The 14,660-nt window shown below is 38.8% G+C and overlaps 1 protein-coding gene across 7 annotated transcripts in view; it reads left to right on the forward strand.

Annotated features, from left to right (window-relative positions):
- The window catches only part of LOC108715547 (CMP-N-acetylneuraminate-beta-1,4-galactoside alpha-2,3-sialyltransferase), a 139,420-nt gene extending 136,054 nt beyond the window's left edge, over positions 1-3,366 (forward strand). For all 7 annotated transcript variants that reach the window (XM_018260813.2, XM_041561436.1, XM_018260809.2 and 4 more), the window contains one exon: positions 1,590-3,366. In XM_018260813.2, coding sequence (XP_018116302.1) covers positions 1,590-1,679 — 90 coding nt within the window. In that variant the 3' untranslated portion in view covers positions 1,680-3,366. The remainder of the gene's footprint in view (positions 1-1,589) is intronic.
- Positions 3,367-14,660: the final 11,294 nt, after the last annotated feature.

A 14,660-nucleotide genomic window follows, 5' to 3' on the forward strand; every position in this document is an offset into this window, starting at 1 on the left:
TGGCACAACAAATGTGTAAGTTCAACGTGTGCGGCTCTTAATTTTCTCCACTGTTGATTTGATACCCCATCAGTCCTGCACCCACGGGTTACTCGCAAAAAAAACAGGTACCCTGCGGGATGAGAGTAGGATTTCCAGGTGCAGGTATAGCTGCGGGTTGTGGGTCTCATCTATATTTCGTATCTTATGTTATATTGTCTATATTTTTCTCTACTACTATTTTTTTTGTCTCCACCCACTTCTGATGATGTTACTTCCAGTTTGCAGCAACAGCACTTCCTGTTTAATGATGGTAGGTGGGTTGCATATGAGGCTGTTGTGGGCCAGGTCAGGTACCAGATCCAAGTGGGTAAATATGCAGATAGCGGATCGGGTTGCAGGTTTGGGTCGGGTCCGCGTCTCAAAAATTTAGGTTGCACCTGCACCATGACCTAAACATTTTGTGTGCAGGAACCAGTCAGCAAACACTTGCTTTGGTCTTCTCTTGTTTTTCCACCATGGTTGTAAGAATACATTTCCAAGTAGCAAAGTTTTTTTGTTTTTTTTTTTGTTACTACTGCTTTATTTAAATGCTTATCATAAAATGCCTGCTTAGCATTTTTAACATTGCACATTGCATTTTGACTATAGATTTACATATCTTACGCTTCTCGGTATCAGATTACAAGTTCAGTAGCATGTAAGCATTGCCAGAGGATGATTTCAGAGCAAGAGAACTTGCCTTTGAAGACCAAAAAAGAAAAGACACAAATCAAGGCAATACATCAAAGGGTCAGTCTGTAGGGATGTGGATGCAGATAACTGACCTGTACTCTTCAGTGGGTTGCTACATATAGAAAGTCCGACAGTTTAATCATTTCTAGAACAATATAAGGGTCATGTCATGTGTCTTTGTAAATAAATAACGGAATAGCAAAGCATATGGAAGCATTTTCTTTTGGTGGTGTGCTCATTCACCACATGCTGTATGGGATGATCCACTGCTTTATAAATAGACAAAGCAAGGTTATATCCATTTGTATTTTGTCTCAGAGGCTCTACCGCTAATTTGATATGTACCATTTATGTTGATAGCTAAATCCGACAAATTGAAATGAAAAAGGTAAAATATTGTTAAAGGAGAACTAACCCCACTACCAAAAGCCCTCCTCTAAACTTTCAGGCATTGCCCCTCTCCCTCCTTCGTGATGTGCAGTAGTTTTAAAACAAAAAAACATTAAAAAAATCTTACCCTTAAATGCAGAGAAGCGCAGTGGAGCGCCGGGTCTTCATCTTCTCACGGAGCACGTGCAGTTGGGCCAAGTCAGGAACTGCGTATGCGCAAATCAGTGTTGAGACCCAAAGACAAAATGAAGAGCCGGAAGATGGAGACCCGACGCTCCACTGCGCTTCTCTGCATTTAAGGTTCAGATTTTTTTTTGAAAATGGTTTTTATCTTTTTTAAACGAATGCACATCGAGGGGATGGGGGCAATGCCTGAAAGTTTAGGGGGTTTTTGGTAGGGGGAGTTTCGTTCTCCTTTAAAGGTTGAATAAATAAAATACATAAGGATATGTTTGGAACTAATAACTTTCTTGATTCTATTCCAGTCTTGGACTCATAACATCCAAAAGGAGAAGGATTTTCTAAAGAAGCTTGTTAAAGCACGCGTAATTAATGATCTTACTAATGGCATCTGAGTGAAGCTGAGTGTGAGCAGAAGCTGTGCTGATTTGAATAAGCATGGATACCAAATGTTACCAGAGCTTATCTTCTGCCCCAAGACAGGCTTGCATGCCTTCAGATGTCCACACTTCCAAGTGAAAGTTTGGTTCTTCAATTAAGCCAGTGGCCATAAGAACGGAAAGCAGTACAGAAGTACTTGTCAACAACGATGACTTTAATCTGGAAACAGACTTTTATTTTAAATGGACAAGTTACTGTGCCAAATGTACCTCTAGTTTGGGATTTTAGGTGCAAAAGGTACACTACGTGCATTTTGAATGTATAAAGTATTATTTTAGATAAAAGCATGGAGTTATTCTGCGTGGGAGACAGAGATATGGATGGAAGGATATCAAGACACTAATAGTTTCATATTAATGCACATTATAACATATCTCTGGCTGTTTTATGCAGAACCTATGTACAACTAGGACCCATGACCGTCCAGGGTTAGGGCATTGTTGGTGCTGCTATTACTTCGATGAGCAAAGATTTGTTCAGTCTGTTTGTTATTGAAGAATGTTTTAAAATATTCGATCAAGGGTGGGAATGGTAAGCTGACAGGTTGTGAACACCAGAAGCTTCGATCAGTGTTAATATTTCACTGTGGATCAGGTTGGAATCTTAAGAATGGGCACTTTGTGACCTGTTGTCGTGTTTTTGCCTTTTGCATGAATAATGTGAAGGGCACTGACTTTCTGCACACAGAAATCATGTTCGATTCATCATCAACAAAGGTATATGTGATACAAACAGAAATATCCACAATACATGTCATATCAAGAAAACAAGCATACGCCAGAACCTGATTCCTCTACCTTTGTGTCAGACTGGCTAGCAAATGGAGTGACATTTTGCATTACAATATCACATCATCATCCAGCTAATAGGATTTCTCATTAAAATTCACAACATGTTGCAGAGCCTGCAGTGAATGATTTGAGAATTCTTTTTAATTATTGGCAAGCATATCCCCACACCTTTTGTATTTCTTTTCTGTCTATTTATGATATCTTCTTAAATTTGGAAATCTGGAAAACAGTAGGTTTCAGGTTTGATATTTGTAACCTCAGTATTCATTTCTCCTACTGCTACAGTGCATATCTGGTCCCAAAAAGTAGCCAGTTCAGTAAAACGTTAACATACTTGAAATTTTGCCTTGTTTTTTGTTTGCATTATTGGCAAAGCATGTAAAACACTGCGCTGGCAAGAATACCCAATTATTATTTAAAAGGTAAAACTTCATGGCTTGTATAATTTTCCATCTTAAGTCGGTGGCACATGGGTCAAAGTTACGAATATCTTCATAGCAATAGTTGGTTAGATGTTAGTGAAATATGGCCACTTTGCAGGGATCCAATGGGATTATCAGTAAGGTCATGCATCATGAATGTGCTAGTGCTTTTACATTTGTATTGAAATGCATGATAAATCTGTGCATTTCTTTACAAAATATACACAATGCATAAGCCATTTGGGAGTGTACAATGCCGACACTATCACTATCACGTCTACCTTTCCATCCAGCATAAGGAAGCACACCTATACAATCCATTTCATTGGACATTTAACTCATGGTGCCATTGGCTGTGCACTGGTGTCGCAACTCCTCTGGTAACTGACTGCTTTCATTTTCTTGAGTAAAATCCAACTTTGCATTTCTTTATGCCGTATTTTATTTTTCCCATCCTTGGGTATTTACACTATTATTTCAACTGGGATTTAGCATAAGTGAAATATCACATCACACACTCTTTATTCACTAGCCTAGGCTTTTGTAAAAATTATAAATTGTGTAACATAATGAATCTTACTGCTGGCATTTTACATTTAAGAAGTGATTAGACACAAAGAAAGTCAGAATGCTAAAGAACGTTGGAGGTAAATGTAGCATCCGCTACTCCACCATCTGAACAATACTAAAGGCCCTATTTATTAAAAATTTAGTTTGCAGGGGAAAAAGCATGAGAACAGGGAAAACGCAGCCAAAACCCAAGCGATTTTTATTTTATTTTTTCACTTCAGAATATTCTTTGGTGCCTTTTATCATGGAAAAAAACTTGCACACAAGTGAGAATCACATTGTTCCGTTCATTTTCAATGAGTCTAAAAAACCTGAATGTTTTAATAAACTGAAGGGAAAAAAAGAAATCAATAAAGAGGATATTCCCAATGACTTCTATACAGCCTCTACAGCTCATACTTCCCAGGTTTTTTTCTGGCAACTTCTTGCAGTTCAGAATCCAGACTTGTGTCTGCGTTTTTCTCAAATCAAGAAAAAATGCCAACTCAATTTTTGAGAAATCAGTCCCTTAGTGATTGACAGACTCACATTACTGTGGCTTCCTAAGAACTGGTCTCTTGTTATGATATTAATTTGTCAGTTGGAAGGTGATGGTATTCCCCTTATCACATAGGTAAGTGACATTTTGTAAGACTCGCTGGGAGATTGCTGTATTCTCTTACCTCCCGACGCGTCTCTCGTGGAGTCCTTGTTCTCGGGCCAACTGACGCTGGTGTCATGGCGCTGAGTGCCGTGACTTCATGAAGTGGTGCCGGATTCGAAATTGGCGCCAAATCCTCTTTAAAAGGCTTGTCCTCCATTTTGTCTGTGCCCAAGATAGGTTCCAGTTTACTGTTCCAGCCAAAAGGTTTATTCTTTGATTTGTATTGCTGGTATTGACTCTTGCCTGACTTCTGACTCCGATTCCTGCCGCCCTGCCTTGAACCTTTCACCTGATTCTCGACTATGTCTCCTCTAAATCTTTGCCGGTACCTCGTTTATGGACTTGTTGTTTGTTTTGCACTTTTCCCTTGTGTTTTCCGCAGCAGAAAGCCCAGGGCCCCAACAGGGCGTCGGTAAACACCAGAATCTCCAGGGGTCCCCTGTGCATTGTGAGTGTACCCATCACTAAGTAAGGTTCCCGATAACGAGATTGTTACACATTTATTTCCAAATGGCTGTTGTCTCATTGATGCTGCTGCAAAAAGCCCTGTCTGCTGTAACACTGCATCTATTTCTAAAGCCAGCATCAACTGTGTCCATTGGGTGTTTTTGGAGTTATTACTTCATTTAGTAAACATGGGACCAGCAAGTGAACATTCTGACAATAATGAGCAGCCTGTCCCTCTGCTAAATGATGGAGAGGTGGAATTGAGTTCAACAATAGTTCCAGGAGTGCCATAATGCAGATAAAGGTTTCAAGGATCAAGGTAATTGAATCTGTCTTGTAATTTGTCAATGCAAAACCAAGAGTATTAATATGAGATTGGACCTCCCTTTGCTGCTGCTTTTTTTGTGCAGGCTTTCCACTGCATGTTGCAAAAACATTGGCGAAGGTTGGGCACTGATGTTGAGGACCTTGTCTGGCTCAACCTCACTTGTTTAAATTCATCTGACAGGTAATGGCTTTTCATAAGGCCAGGGCTCTCTGTAGTGTTCTGTGTGTTACTTTGGTCATTGGGCATGATTGTACTGAAAAAGAAAAGGACCTTCTCCAAACTGTTGCCACAAAATAGTTAGAAGAGAAATATTATGAATGTCATGTACATGCTAGTTAGTTCACCTTGAATGAACTTTTATAATGAAGTTGGCAGTGATTATTCTGAGACAATTTACAGTTCGTCTTCAATGTTATGTTTTTTGTGGTGTATGAATTATTTAGCATTTTGTTCAGCAGCTCTCTAATTCCAGCAGCTTTCTGGTTGCTAGGGTCCAATTTGCCATGTCAATAAGGCAGTGGTTTGAATGACTGGAAGATAAATAGGAGAGCGTAGCCTCCTAGAGCAATAGGGGTTTTTTTTTTGTTTTTTTTTGTGTTTGGGGTCAATGACCCCAATTTGAAAGTGTCAGAAGAAGAAAACAAAAAAATGTAAGAACTAAAAGAAATTGGGAAGTTGCTAAGAATAGTTAGCTTAAAGGTGAACTACCCATTTAAGGTTTGTTTTCAGTGAAACCAGGGATGCGAGCCCAAACCAGGGAAAACAGGCTTAGACCATTATTCCTCCTCCACCAAACTACTGTTGGCTCTACACATTTAGGCAGAGAGTTTTCTCCTGGCATCTGCCAAACCCAGATTCCAACGATCGGCATTGTGTTTAGTAATGATAGGCTTGTGTGCAGCTGCTTTATAATCGGGTTGGTTAGATACCATGATGATAATACAGGTATATGATCCGGAATCGTGTTATCTGGACAGGTCCGAATTATGGAAAGGCTCCCATAGGCTCCATTTTATCCAAATAACCAATTTTTATTTTTTAAAAATAATTTCTTTTGTCTCTGTAATAATAAAACAGTACTGTACCTTGTACCAAAAATATGATCTAAACTAATATATAATTAATTGTTATTGACAACAGACTGGTTCTGTTTCCAATAATGATTAATTATATCTTCGAAAGGCCCATGTCCCAAGCATATTGTACAACAGGTCCTATACCTGTATGCAGCACTCATGCTCCTTTATTCACAGCTACAAACACTTTATTTTGCAGCCTGATCACTTATGTCTGTGTTTCTGTGACAATAACACCAAACTAAATGAATGACAATATAATGTACTATTGCCCTGGGCATGTAGCAGTGAGGGCCCACTGGTGCAGTCAATAGTTCTTCTAGGAGTGCTTATGAATATTCAAATTATGCTAACAAGGATTTATTGTCCAGTCATGCCAATGACACAGAAAGTTAAACTTCCCTTTAGCGTACAAATAAATATTTTGAAATTTAAATAAAAATATGGGGAATTTCAAAAAAAAAATTGAAATAATTATGAAATAGTAAAAATTGCCTGCAGCATTGTCTGTGGGTTATTTTTAAAACCCATCTCATTTGTGTGAGAATGTAGCGGAGAGCAATCTTTTAACCCTTTGTTGCCCTAAAGTTTAATGGCAGGGGCTAAGCTACTGTTCTCTGGAAAAAATATTAGACGTTTGTTGCTCGGCTTCACTGAATGGTATTTCCACACCCAACGGAAATGCTTTACACTGGTAGAAAATGTACAACCTGGGGCTGTGTTCGCTGGGTGTGTAGAGGAAGGTGTCTCAGGTATTTGGCATGCATATTAAGGGAAAGTGAGCTTTCTTAAAAATACGTCTAAATGACCATTGGGAACACTCCCTCGCGTGCAAAGACGAAAAAAAAACCTCCTTTTCTCTGAATGAATAAATACAGGCAGACTGAGTCACTGTCCTGCCCCTTGAACTGCAAAGACAAATATTTATGAGAAAATAGTATTTGGTAGCTCCTGCCAGATATGTGTGAGGCGGAGCCAGAAAGCAGCAGCTTCTACTAAAACTTCCAGCTGAGGCCCTTCCTTCTTTACATTAGGAGCCAACACACGGCATATCTGTATCTGTAGACACTCAACCCCTGTAAGATTTCCTTTGTCCTTTAATGCAGGAAAGTCATATATGTGTCTGCCCTGCTGGTGGTACCATTACCAGCATCCTCCCACACCTACCTTTAAAACCAAAGGGGATTGATTCTATTTTAAATAATTTTGTGTATGCTGATTGAGTTATATATTATAGACCCTTAAAAAGATTATTTGTTCATACATTTTATAGCGGCTATGGGGGTTATTTATCAAAATGTGAATTTATTCGATTTTTTAATATAAAAAAGTCCCACCAAACTAGAATCCACGATTTGACCTTATTTATTATTAATCACATGGGGGAAAGTCGATAAAATTGAGCCGATAAAAAATTTTCAGTTTTTTTTTTTTTTTTTCTTGAATCGCTCGATTTTTTTTCTGGCTTTTTCCCTAAAAGTCCAAATTTTGGGGATTTTTACCCAAAAACCCTAAATAGCCGGATTTTCGGGCTAAATCCAGCGCAGACCACTGAAACTTCCAAAACGGATAGGGACCTCTCCCAATGACATATACAATCTCGGCAGGTCTAAGATGGCGGATTTTTGGATTCAGACTTTTTCCATCCTTGGGGTATAATAAATCTTGAAAAATTCAAGTTTTTTTTTTTCCACTAAAAATTCAGATTTTTTTGTAAGACACAGCCTCACATTTTTCAAATTTTAGCATTAGAACTTTGATAAATAATGGGCCACAAAGGGAAGACATTTTTCATAAAGAAATACTGAGAATGCTTATCAGTTAAGGTTCCACTGGGACCCCATTATCTCCTGTGTCATCTGGCAGTTGCAGGATGTGCTTGCACTATAGTTATGCCCCTGGTCTTAAGTGCCTAGTGTCAGGGGTTAAAAGCATGGTATAAAAAGCTTAAAGCCCAAGGGCCACACTCTGCTAAGTCAATATAATACTGCTGCCATCATCACATAACACTGAAATATGTTTGTGACGTGTTCTTAGTCTGTAACATTTATGATGATTATGATAAAAACTTGCCAATGTTCCAATAATACATTCTGGAGTGGAGACATCTAAAAGCCTAGAAGTTAAAATGAATGGATGTAAATTTACATTTAGTTTATTCTAATCATTACATTACTGATATGCTCCAGTGAATGTTCATGTGTGCTATTCACATTCAGGAACCAGAGATCACTTTCGGTAAAAGACCATGTTCATTTGACACAAGCTTCATGGATTTTGAGCTCGCAAAGCGACAGACCCCAAACAATGACATTACAGGGTTTTTATAGACTTGTAATAAGGGAGTTACCTTTGGGTGAGTATAGAAAAATAAAGAACTGCTCTTACAGCCTAACAGATGGCTCTGCCTTCAAGGCCAGGGTAGAAGTGACCAAGGCAAGCTTGAGAACAGAATCCATCTAAGTTTGTCGGGGAGGGGGATTGCTTAAGGGGGAATCTTCATACACAGGGGGTCATTTATAAACTTCGCCCAGGGCAGATTGGTTCGCAAAGTGAATATATATTTGCCGCATTGTTATATTTAGTAAGCTAAATTACGCTACAACTTTGGTAGCAGATAAAATATTCAGAAAACAGTTACGCAAACTGCGAATTTAAGTTACTTTCAACAATATTTTCGCGCACAACAACCTCACACATTGGGTGCGCTCACGCAAACTCCAGTCACATTTGCGCACCATTTGCGAAAATTTATTCACAATGCAAATTCACAAAAAACGGGAAGACGGGCAGAGCAGTGCAATATATTTGCGTTCAGGAAAAAACATGCCCAATACAACCATTTGCTAAAAATATGCACTGCGCGAACTTTATAAATGACCCCCACAGAATTTTATTCTCTCTCACTATATTTCTCTACTTTTAGCAGTGACTGCTTCCAGAGATATTCAAGATAAATTTCATGGGTTAATACTATGTGTCTGTGTTTGACGGCAAAATAGACAATGACTCAATGATTTTCCCATAAGTTTTCAGAAAAACATTGTGTATTTTGTAATACAATAATCACTTCTAATAAAGGAGCTTGACTTTTGAGCTTATTTATGGCAATCAATTTGCCATATAATGGTGCCCCCTCTGCCTTTAACTCATGTCTCAATTAGACACCAGCATAGGTTCCCCTGAGATGCCCATGAGCCATGATGACACAATTGCACTAAAGGGTTTGCCGATGGCTCAGATAAACATGGATGTCTGTTTGAGACCTCAGCAAAGAGCGTGCACATATGGCTCCCATTACCATCTCTTCAGTTGTTAAAAAAGTATTTTAATATATGTTTAATGGATATATGTCCATGTCTACCTCATCTGGTATTTGTTGCTAGTCTCCTAACAAAAAGCTGTATTTCTGAGCACGTCTAGTCATTTATTCCAATTTTTTTCTTTTTTGTGGAAAATCATTTTTTTCCAGTTATAATTTCTCTTTATAATGATGATTCCTATGTGTGGTTCCCTCTGTATGGGTTTTCCATATATGTCACAACATCCTGTAACCATAAGCTAGTCATTGACTGAATATTCTACAAGAGAGGGCAATCCTGCAGTGTTACAGCTTCATTATCATTTTACTAATGACGTTGACTAATGTTTGTTGCGCAACTAAGCATGATGTAAGTATAAAAGGCCTTTTGGCATCTTCTTATATTTAGCATTATGTAACTATTGATGCTGGCTATGATCAGACAACCGATCCCACTGTAGATGGGAAGTATCAAGTGACCTGACAGACTTGTTCTGCTGCACAGAACACTATATGTTCCAAAGCATCTCGGGCCCCACCCTGTGTATTTTCTAGTTTGTACTTGAAAATCGGCACAGAATGAACCCTGCACAACTTCTGCTTCTGGGATGAGATAAACCTAGTGATTGCTCAGGAGGTCCTTACATATTTTCATAGAACAGACTATTTCTATACTGCCTGTATCCCTCTTGCCCTTCCTATAATGGGAAACCATGAGTGGTATTTACACATTCACACATTTCATTCAGCAAGTATAGTGCTGTGCATAGCACAGGGCCGGGCCAAGTTATTTTGGTACCCTAGGCAAGGGCTTCAATCAGCGCCCCCCACCCGGTCCTGCATTGCCATTTCCCACCTTACCATTCATATTGCCCCCTGTGCCAGCAGCCATCGTGTTGCCCCATGTATCTGTGCCAGCACCTGTCATATTGCCCCTATTTGTACCTGTGCCAACTGCAGTTAATTCCTCAGATTGCCCCCCAATCTGTACCTGTGCCAATATAAGCCAAAACATCATGTTGTTACCCTGAATCTGTACCTATGCCAGCAGCAGCCGAAAAAACCCATCATATTGCCCCTAATTTGTACCTGTGCCAGCAAGAGCCAAAAATCCATCATATTGTCCCAGACATCTGTGTACCTGTGCCCCACGTACCTAAGCCAGCAGCAGCCACAAAAAACACAATATTGCCCCCAAATATGTACCTGTGCCAGCAGCCAAAAAATCATCATATTGCCCCTATTGGTAGGTTTTGAAGTTAGATCAAATAAGCCATGTTTATAGTCAGCTTCAGTTCTTTTTATAACTTGATAGAAAACATCGTCAGCTTTTAATTTTTATTTGTGAGGCACGAGCTTTGGAATGCCAATCTTTACAATGATTTTGCCTTACGAGACTCTAAGGAATGGAAACAAAAGGAAGATGTTCCCCGTGCCATTTTTATAATTTATTATATATAAGTGCAATCTCTTTGTCCCAACATGGGAAAATGCATCTGCTTTACCCTTGCTCTGCGTCAGAAGGTCGTGGACACATTTATATTTTTCCTGAATAATTATGCTGTAGACTATTTCTTTGGCTGGTTATCACTTTAAAAAGGGCTTTAGAGCACAGAGCTGATGATTCGTACTCCTTGTGTGGGAGAAGTAACTTTATTTTGATTTACAGCCATGAGCCAGGAAAGGATTATCATTTGATCCTATGAAATATCTGGGATATGTTATGAAATATTAGAATTTCACCTTGTATACCAAGCAACGTTAAAGGTCACATCTGCAAGTGAAAGTTGTGCACACTCTGGGATTTAAATTGTTCTTCTATGAAACCGCTTATTTATCCACCAAGGTATTTCAGGAGCTCACATGTAATCCTCACTTCTGAGAAGTTACTGGCAACATAAATTACCGAAAATAAAACTTCAGTTGTATTACAAACCACTACTGGAATATTATATTGCACCCGGAGGTGACATCTTATTTCAATCCAATTCTGCTTTTCCTTTACAGATAGGCTAAATCAGTCTTGTTTCTAAAGTTCCAGTTTAAGTTTTTTTCTTTATAATTTTGTCTATATGTAGAACAACTGTCATATCAGGATTATGTAGTATATTTATATATGGCCTTATTCAGTTATTCAGTGTATCAGGAATACTTAGGGGCAGATTTATCATGGGTCGAATTGAAAATTCGAATTTTAAAATTAAAATTTTCAAGTTTATTTTAGTGTAATTCAGCTAGGGAATAGTCCAAATTTGATTTGAGTTTTTAAGAAAATTTTAAATTAAGAATTTTTGAAATTTATCATGTACTGTCCCATCTAAAACCTGGCAAACTGCAGTTTTAGCCTATGGGGGACGTCCTACAATCAATATGAAGTAGTTTGGTGGACTTTTAAAAACCTAAACATTTTTGGAGAAAAAACTCAAATAGAATTTTGTAGATTCAAATTTGATTCGAGTTTGCGGGTCGATACTATTCACCCGAATTTAAAACATATGATTTTTTTCAAAATAAATTTCGATTGGTTGGTTTGTTTTAGAATTTTCGAGTTTATGGGAATTTTTAAAAACTTTTTATTATGTTTTCCAAAACTTTTCAACCCAACAGATCATGTTAACCACGATGAAACATCATGCAAGTCTATAACATGTGGTTTACAATGCAAAGGAGTATAACACTTAAGTAAAGTATAAGCACAATTACTGCATTGTACAGGGATGATAATCAAATTAACAAATAAAGTTAATCTGCCCCTTAGTATAATTGAGCTGCCAAGGTGTAAAACAGGGGGGTGTGTGTACCTCTTTGCTTTCTGTTGCAGGTTATGTTCCATCAAAGCAAAGCAGCTGATGTGCGCAAGTGAATGACACAATGGGAAGGTTGCATTGGAGAAGATGGATAAGTAAATATGGCACAGTAAGGCTGTGTCACACTTATTTGGAATGGCTATTAGGAGTTCTAATTCTGGCAAACACACCCTGTGTGAGAGGAATAAACAGTGTCACATACTGCATAAATAAATAGTAAATAGCACACTGCATAAATAAATCTGCTCCTCCCTGTTATAAGTTAAGGTAAGTAGTAACCGATAGCAACAATCTGCTGTTTGTTTACATACAGATGACCAGGAAATGCTACCTGTTGCATGTCTCCTCACAGTGGTGAAGCACAACCCACAACACCCGTGGAGGCTTGCACAACAGCTGCCCATTAAGACCTGGAATTCCACTCACGTCCCATGATCCCGTTCCCCTAGCACTTGAAACTAGTGCAGGTGCAGGTGGGGGGAAAAAGTCCCCTGAATCTGAAAATATGTCTTATCCACGGACTAGTCTGAAGAAGACATCATGGGGCATGAGTTGGTTCTCACTAAGCCCTCTGTGTTACTCTGACTTTTATGACAAGGAACAGATGCAACAGATAGGGCATTAGTGGGGGCTCCCGTGGGGAGAGAGGCCTCTGGACGGAGGCTAGGGTCTTAACGAGGCTTAACTTCTCCTTTAATTATTTTCACCATTTTTTTTTATTCTGCTTATAGTTATGGTTTATTAGCACCCTTCCTCATTCTGGCCTTCTTGCCCTACTGCAAACAACTCAACCATGTGTGTGTCAGTAAAGCAATGCAAATTGCTGACAAGCAGGTGAAATGAGTCAGGGACTCAAAAATGTATTTTTGTGAAAGTCAGAAATGCATTGTCAAATATACCGTATAAACAAATGTAAGAAAGAACAATTGAACCAGATTTATTAAACATCCGCTACATTTTACTGGATTTGTATAACAGCAATGGTTTCAGTTTACCTGTCAATATATGTTAGTGCTCATTACACTGTTTCCTGTTGCCATTTGTAATATAGTGTAGTTTTTATGGAGCATTAATTCTAACGCTATACATATCTGTGACAATGATGGGCTATTTGACAAATGGTGCATTTCACATCAATGGCACTTTATATCCCCCTTACTCCTAGTTCATTCTTTCAATACCATTCGCAGACTCCCCTCCTCCGAATTCTTTGTTAATAATATCAAAAACTCAACTAGTGCTTCAGTGATTTGCTGTGTCATTCACATAAACAGTAGTATTTATAATATACTGAATAATGTGACCCTTCTGTTGTAGGAGAGGCCCTGTGGTGCTGGGAGCTACCATTCACTCTTTGTTCTGCTTGTTGGGCAGCGTTTGTGAAGTGTATAAGTGGGAGAGATTCTATAAATCAACAGAACTGTGTTGAAAGGTGCAGAGTTGAAAGTACAACAAGAGCATAAATAAAAGTGATTCATGTGTTTGACATATGCAGTAATATTGCTGGATTATCAAGAAAGAAATGCAATATACCAGTTTCTTTTATGATTGTGCTTATACAGTATATCTGAAAAGATACGCTCTGTCATTTTAAGTCAATTATTGGTATACAGCCATGACATATCACAATATCTGACTGACTCACTGACCCTACAGGCCTTATATAATACTAAATGGCCATCTTTGTCAGTGGCGAGAAGCTGATCTGCTGCCTTCCACCCCAACCTATATTTGGGTGCACTGGCCACTCTCCAATCATACTCCCAGCTCTGTTGAACACTGTAAATAAATCTGGATGGAGCAATGGGGTTACTGTTAATTTAGGGGAACGTTATAAGAAGCTGGTGACTGGGTAGTTACTGGGGAAGGCCAGAAAGAATGAGGACTGAAAAATTAAAATTAGGAGAGTGTTGGACTGGGTATCCTAGGCCAACTAGAGAACCTGTCATCATGGAACAACTATTACAGCAATTAGATATAGACAGCAGCAAATGGTACTGCTGTTTTATATACATATACATATATTATTGTATGTCAACTCATCTGTATTTTTCAGGATTTAAGCCCCCTCACTTGGCCACCTGCAGTACCAGGTCCATCATTGACTGTCAGTAATTTGCACACAAAACCCAACATACCTGCTTCATTGAGATATATAGAATCATCATGAGAAGTTGTCTAGTATCATCTATTGCAGTGGAGCAGGGGGCGGGGCTGGGGGAAAGGAGGTGGTAGGCATGTCCAAGATGCACCTGGGTCACTTTGGATCTCTGTAAATCTCACAGGTGAAATAAGGTTTGGTTGGTTGATTAGTCTTCTAATGGGACCCACTAGGACATGAGCCTACCGTTAGTTCCTCTGGTAATCTCCTATACGAGTTCTCCATTTGCAGGGTCAAGGCGAATTGACATATACATGTTAACATGTTTTTTTCTTTACATTTCTCTTTAGAGACCTATGGGAAAATAACAGGATTTGTCCAGGGCCCAGCCAGTCAGATACCTCTAAAACAGCCCTGGAAACGGTGTCATTGTTTGCACTCCCAGCTTG

Source organism: Xenopus laevis, chromosome 4S (assembly GCF_017654675.1).
Source record: "Xenopus laevis strain J_2021 chromosome 4S, Xenopus_laevis_v10.1, whole genome shotgun sequence".
Lineage (NCBI taxonomy): Eukaryota > Metazoa > Chordata > Amphibia > Anura > Pipidae > Xenopus > Xenopus laevis.